Genomic DNA, 6,000 nt, shown 5'->3' on the forward strand with positions numbered 1-6,000 from the left:
TCGAGACCCCGAAATCTCAAGCAGGACCAGATGCTACAAAACTACTCGGTCCTGCTCTCACACAAACCAGACCCTCTCCGATTCCCGCTTCCCTGCCCACAGACCATGCGGGAAGTCCGTTTCTTCCCTAACAGCAGAGCTCCGAGCCCTGAAGTCAATTCGCGGGGTCTCCCGGCCCACCTGAAGCCCACCCCTGCTGAGGCCAGGCTACTCCACCTCCTCGCGACTCCCCTTGTCTGCGTCTCACCCCAAAACACCCAGAGCAAGGCACCCCTCTGCCATCCTTCCTCAGCTTTTCATGGCTTTTTTACGAATTTAAATTCAACTTCTCTAAATTCCCTTTTTTCCCTGAATGTTTCCAGACACTGATTTGCCACTGAGAATGTCATCTCTGTGACTCTTAGCACTTCTTTCCCACCTGAGCAAGAGCTCTCACGTCTACTAACTACAGCCTTTTTCCGAGTCTGAAATCTGGCAGTAAGGGGGGAAGGAAAGGGTGTTACTAAAAAGAAAAAAATTTTTCTCCTTAGAAAACAAAAGGTTTCTTAAGAGCTCTAACGATACTGTTTCACATTCAAGCTAATCCTAGAGCAGTGGGTCTCACCAGGGGGAATCCTGCACCCCTCCACCAGACACTCGGCAATGTCTGCAGACGTGTTTGCTTGTCACACTGGGTAAAGAAGGAGCTCCTGGCATCGAGTGGGTGGGGCCAGGGATGCTGCTCCAACGCCAACAGTGCCGAGGCCCGCCCTTACGGAAAACGATGAGGCCCCAAACATCAGCGGTGCCCGGCGGGAGGAGCCCCGTCCCAGAGGCCTCTCCTTTCTCTGTGGGACAAGCTAAGACCACCTCTGGTCCCCAGCGCGTTTGAGTGCCCGCCTGACCTGGGCTCCGCAGACCCCCACCAGCCTCCCACCCCCGGCACGGACTCACCAGAGGAGCACTGTAGCTGGCATGGGGGTTGTTCTGGATCTCCCACAGGCCCTCATTGAAGCCTTTCCTCTTGTTGGGTTTCCCGTACTTATCTTTACACTTGTCGTAGGGAAACAGGTCCTTGGGTCCCAGGAAGGCTCTGGAGAAAAGAACCACGGGCCGAGCCCAGGTGAGCCAGGCCACCCCAGGAGGCAACAGCTGGGAAAAATCCACCCCCAGCGGGGCACACTTACGTTTCGTGGGTACCAAAAAAGAAGATGGGGTACTTGTTGGGCGGGGGCTTCACGGCACCATCGGCGATGTCATCGATCTGCAGTGAGAGGCCAGTCAGGGGGTGGCGGGGGGGTGGGGGACAGCTTCACCCACTGACCCAGGAAGTGACTAGGAAAACAGCCAAGTTACTTGGGGGAAAGCACGCTGGGAGGAGGGGAGCCTTCAACAGAGGAACACGCATCACTTTCCAATTAGGCTTCTGCCTTCTTCTGTGCAACATGCCCCCCGCACAATTGCATACCTGTCCGCTCCCCCCAGGGTGCTCTCTCTTCCCCCAAGGTAGATGTTTCACCTGGGCAAAGCCAAATATGGTCCTCTGAGCAGCCAGGGGCTGGGGCCAAGCCCAGCTTCTGTGAACTCCCAGGACCCTCCCACGGGACCCCCTCCCGCAAAGAGGCAATCGGTGATCAGTCTCCCAGAGGCTGCAGCTGGCAGCTCCAAGGATGCAGAGGGTGGGGGGTGGGCTGCAGGAGACAGGCCCCGAGCATCCAGGAAGTCCCACCCTCTCCCTATAGGCCCATGGGCTCCAGCAGCTGTCAGTCATCTCCCCACAGGAGGCTAGCAGCCCCTTCCCTTCCAATCAGGTGCTTGGAAGCATTCTGGGCTTAGAGAGCCAGCTGGAGGGGGGCGCGGAGGAGAGGGAGAAGCTGGTACTCTGGGAGGAAGGGAAGTGCCCGTAAAGTTTTATCACTCTGGTGCGTCCAAGAAAGTAAGCCCGAGCAAATCAGGTTACAGTGGGTTCTCTGGTCCCCATTAATTCCTTCCCGTCCTCTTCAAAGCCTGGGAGCTGCTGGAACCTTCCCTGCCCCCCTCACCCAGCTTCCTTCCTCAGTTCTCTGGGCTACTTTTCAAAGTCCTTGGGCCCTGGGCTCTGGGCCCCAAACACCCATCCCAAGCATCCCGCTCCTGCACAGATGCATCCCCAAACGCCATCACCCTGAGGACCAGCCTGCCATGCCTTCCAGGCCCGCTTCTGCTCTGACCTCACCCAGGACCCGCCTCTGAGCCTGAGGCACAGACATCCCAGCGGCAACACCGGTTACGGACCACTCTCAGGGCTGACTGGTTAGCAGTCCCTGAGCCCACTCCTGGCATCCTGTGGCGGCCTCTCTGCAACCAAACGCCCAGCTAGCTCTGTGTGATGCCCTTCTGCTTACTTCCACCCAGAGGGAGGGAGGGTCTGGCAGGGAGCGAGGCTGAAATCTCCAGGCACCCCACAATACTGCCCAGGCAACTCCTGAGCTCCTTCTGTTCCAGCCGAACCTTCAGCTTCATGCTTCTACTGCCTCCCCCTCCAAATTCCTTCAGTCCTAACATGCTTATGCCACCAACCTCAGTCCTGGGGTGACTTAGACCTGGGGATGGCAACAACCTCCTGCCTCTCCTCCACACTGGCCGCCCCACAGACAGTACCTGAAACTCCACTCTTCAGTTCTGAGAGTCGCGCTCAAGACTCCCTTCAGAACTGGACCCCTCGAATCATCTGGGTTCTCTGGATCCCAGCTTCCTACAGAGGGGATCCCTAAAGTCCTGGGCCCAACCCCCTCCCTCAGGGGCTCTCTCTTTCCAGCTTGAGTCCCCGTGGCTGGCCTCTGATTTAAGCATGCCTCCACCCACCCCAAGCCCTCCTTCCACCCTGTGCCCCCACCAGCCTCCTCCACCAGGGTCTGGCGGGGGAGTCCTCACAGGGCACCAGTCCCCAGGGTCCCCCAAACAAGTCTTATTCCAATCTCCGGTCTCTGATGCCCCACATTTTTAGATCCACTCCCCTCAGCTCCAGCGACCTTGTGAACACAGCACCCAGCCCTATTTCCAGCCCTGGTCCTGCTGAGCACTTCTCAACCTTGACCCTCAACCCTTCTCCCTTACTGGAACCCTTATCCCTAGGCCCCCTTCATACGTGGCTCAGGACCCCCAGCCCCTCAGAACCTGGCTTCTTGTTGCTCCCCATAGAAAGATCCTTCAGCCCGCAGCACCTCCTTCCCATTAGTTTGAACCCTCTCCTCAAATCCCAGGTTCCTCAGCTCCCCTCACACCCACCAAACTCCTTCAGATTTGAACCCTGCCTCCTCAGGCCCCAGGTCCCTCAACCCCATGTCCCTCGGCTCTGAGACCCCCAGAGCGAGTCCCTCAGGCTCGGGGCCCCCCGCACCTCTGGGGCGCGAGTCGCTCAGGCCCGGGACCCCCAGACCTCCTGGCCCAGGTTCCCGCACAATCCCCGCGCGAGGGTTCCTCAGGCCGGGGACCGCCAGACCCCCAGGCACGCGAGTCCCCCAGGCCCGGGTCCCCCCAGACCCCCGTCGCGCGGGTTCCTCAGGCCCGAAGTCCCCCAGACCCCGGGAGCGCGGGTCCCTCAGGCCCGGGGCCCCTACTGCCCCACCCCACCCCCCAACCCCCCATCGCCTGCCCCATCTCCCTCGCGGCCTCACCCGGGCCGGCCAGTGCGGGTAGCCCTTCATCTTGGCGAACACCAAGTCCCCGGGCTTGAAGGCGTGTGGCATGCTGGCGGCGGGAGGCCCAGGCCGCGGGAAGCGGCAGCGGCACGGGCAGCGGCAGCGGCGGCGGCAGCGGCGGCAAGAGGAGGCGAAGCCGGGGGCGGGAGCAGGGCGCCGAGGGGGCGGGGGCGACGGCCTGGGTAGTGGGTCGGAGCGTGTTTATTGGCCTGCCTGTCGCCCGGAAGTCCCGCCTTTCGGCCGTCACGGGCGGCCGACGCCGTCGCTCAGGACCACGTGCAGGGATAGAGGACCAGGGGGACCAATGAAAAGAGGGGTTGGAGCAGAGCACGTTAACGGGATTGGATAACGGGTAGAGCCAAGAGGGCGTGACCCAGAAGCCTAATGGGAGGGGACGGAGGTTAAGGGAGGTGAAAGAGGAAAGGTAGGAGGAGGGAAACAGGCGCTCTGGGAGAGAAGAGGCAGGCAGCCAGGCTCCTTCGGGGCCGGGCTTAGCGTAGAGGGGCGGGTCATAGAACGCCACAGGAGGAGGGGCCTTAAGTAGGAAACATGCTATTGGATTACCACAGGAAAGAAGGCCCAATCACTGTAGGGGGCGCGTCATTGATAGCCTCCCGCTCCTGTGAGGAGGGACATAATATACAGCTGAAGGGCATTGGGTACCACGAGAGGAGCGGCTCAAGGTGGAGAACCGGCATTAGCTATCACAGGAGGAAAGGCATAAGCGGCTGTCCGCCATTGGATATCGCAAGAGACGAGGTTCAACTCAAAATAGGGACGCGCAGTTGCCTGCTCGAGGGGGCGGGGCTTAGGGGTAGGGACGGGTCATGTGGGGGTCTGAGGATAAACAGCCAAAAAATCCACAAAACACTTGTTTCTTCACTCACGACAAGTTTATTGAGCACCATATGCCAGAGCCACAAAATACCCAATATACATACTAATTCAGTCGAGAAAAATGTATTGAGCACTGCCTGGCCAAGTTATGTAATCCCTGCCTCAGTCTCCCAACCTGTAAAACGGGGCTCATAATGGTACAGATCTTATAGGGGAGTAAGGATTAAATGACATCACCGCCCCTAAGGCGCTGGAAACTGCCTGGCAGCAGGAAATACTGGAAGCACTTAGGTGCTGTTACTCCGGCTCCTGAAGTATCCAACGTCTAGCAGGGCAAAGAAATGTTAATTTCTTTGTAATTAAGACCCAGGGAAGGAACTCTGAGTAAAATAGGATGCTTAAGAAAGAGCTGTATTGGGCTTCCCTGGTGGTGTAGTGGTTAAGAATCCGCCTGCCAATGGAGGGGACACGGTTTCGAGCCGTGGTCCGCGAAGATCCCACATGCAGCGGAGCAACTAAGCCTGGGCTCCACAACTACTGAGCCAGCGTGCCACATCTGCTGAAACCCATGTGCCTAGAGCCCATGAGTAGCAACAAGAGAAGGCACTGCAGTGAGAAGCCCATGAGTAGCAACGAAGACCCAACGCAGCCAAAAATAATAAATAAATAAAATAAATAAATTTATTTTTTAAAAAAAGAAAGAGCTGAATAAAACAACAAGGTCCTACTTTATAGCACGGGGAAGTATGTTCAACATCCTGTGATAAACCATAACGGAAAAGAACATAAAAAAGAATGTATGTATGTGTATAACTGAATCACTTTGTTGTACAGCAGAAATTAACACAACATTGTCAATCAACTATACTTCAATTTTTTGAGAAAAGGAAAAAGAAAAAAAAAAAGCTGAGTAATGCCAGAGACTTCGTCTATCGTGGGGGAACAGAAGTATTTTCTGGAGGAGATAGTAGTTTAATCAGAGAGCTCAAAGATGACTAGAAATAGGTCCAGGTAGGGACGTGGGGGCTGGGAGGGCATTTAGGGCAGAGCGGATAGCGAAAGGGTCCCTTAAGGACCTATCATATGCCTTGTGAATATCAGTGACACGCTTGGGTTTTATTTTAACTTCTTGGGGGAAAAAAAACCTGGAGGGATTTGATCACAGGGTACAGGGTACAGAGATAATACTTTAATAATCTCAAGAAACATCCTTATGCATGTGAAATACATCTCAAAAAGGCAGGGTTTTTTGGTTTTTTGGTTTTTTTTACAAAGTTAAACAAAGACTTACCCTATGAACCAGCAATTCCAACTCTATGTATCTACCCAAGAGAAATGAAAACAAACATCCACACCAAAATTTATACAACTAATAGTCATAACAGCATTATTCACAAAAACCAAAAAGGGGAAATAACCCAAATGTCCATCTACGGATAAATGGATAAACCAAATGTGGTATATCCTGATGATTAATTTTACTGCTGACTCTTCAGCAAGAGAA

At 55.5% G+C, this 6,000-nt stretch overlaps 1 protein-coding gene across 5 annotated transcripts in view; it reads right to left on the minus strand.

The window, feature by feature from the left end:
* The window catches only part of HDGFL2 (HDGF like 2), an 18,200-nt gene extending 14,300 nt beyond the window's left edge, over nt 1-3,900 (minus strand). For 4 of the 5 annotated variants that reach the window (XM_059062053.2, XM_059062052.2, XM_067033031.1 and 1 more), the window contains exons 1-3: nt 3,636-3,900; nt 1,167-1,243; nt 934-1,072 (exon numbers count right to left, since the gene is read on the minus strand). In XM_059062053.2, coding sequence (XP_058918036.1) covers nt 934-1,072; nt 1,167-1,243; nt 3,636-3,707 — 288 coding nt within the window. In that variant the 5' untranslated portion in view covers nt 3,708-3,900. The remainder of the gene's footprint in view (nt 1-933; nt 1,073-1,166; nt 1,244-3,635) is intronic. The other variant, XM_067033030.1, reaches the window with a different exon arrangement.
* Nucleotides 3,901-6,000: the final 2,100 nt, after the last annotated feature.

Source organism: Kogia breviceps, chromosome 4, assembly GCF_026419965.1.
Source record: "Kogia breviceps isolate mKogBre1 chromosome 4, mKogBre1 haplotype 1, whole genome shotgun sequence".
In the NCBI taxonomy this organism is placed as follows: domain Eukaryota; kingdom Metazoa; phylum Chordata; class Mammalia; order Artiodactyla; family Physeteridae; genus Kogia; species Kogia breviceps.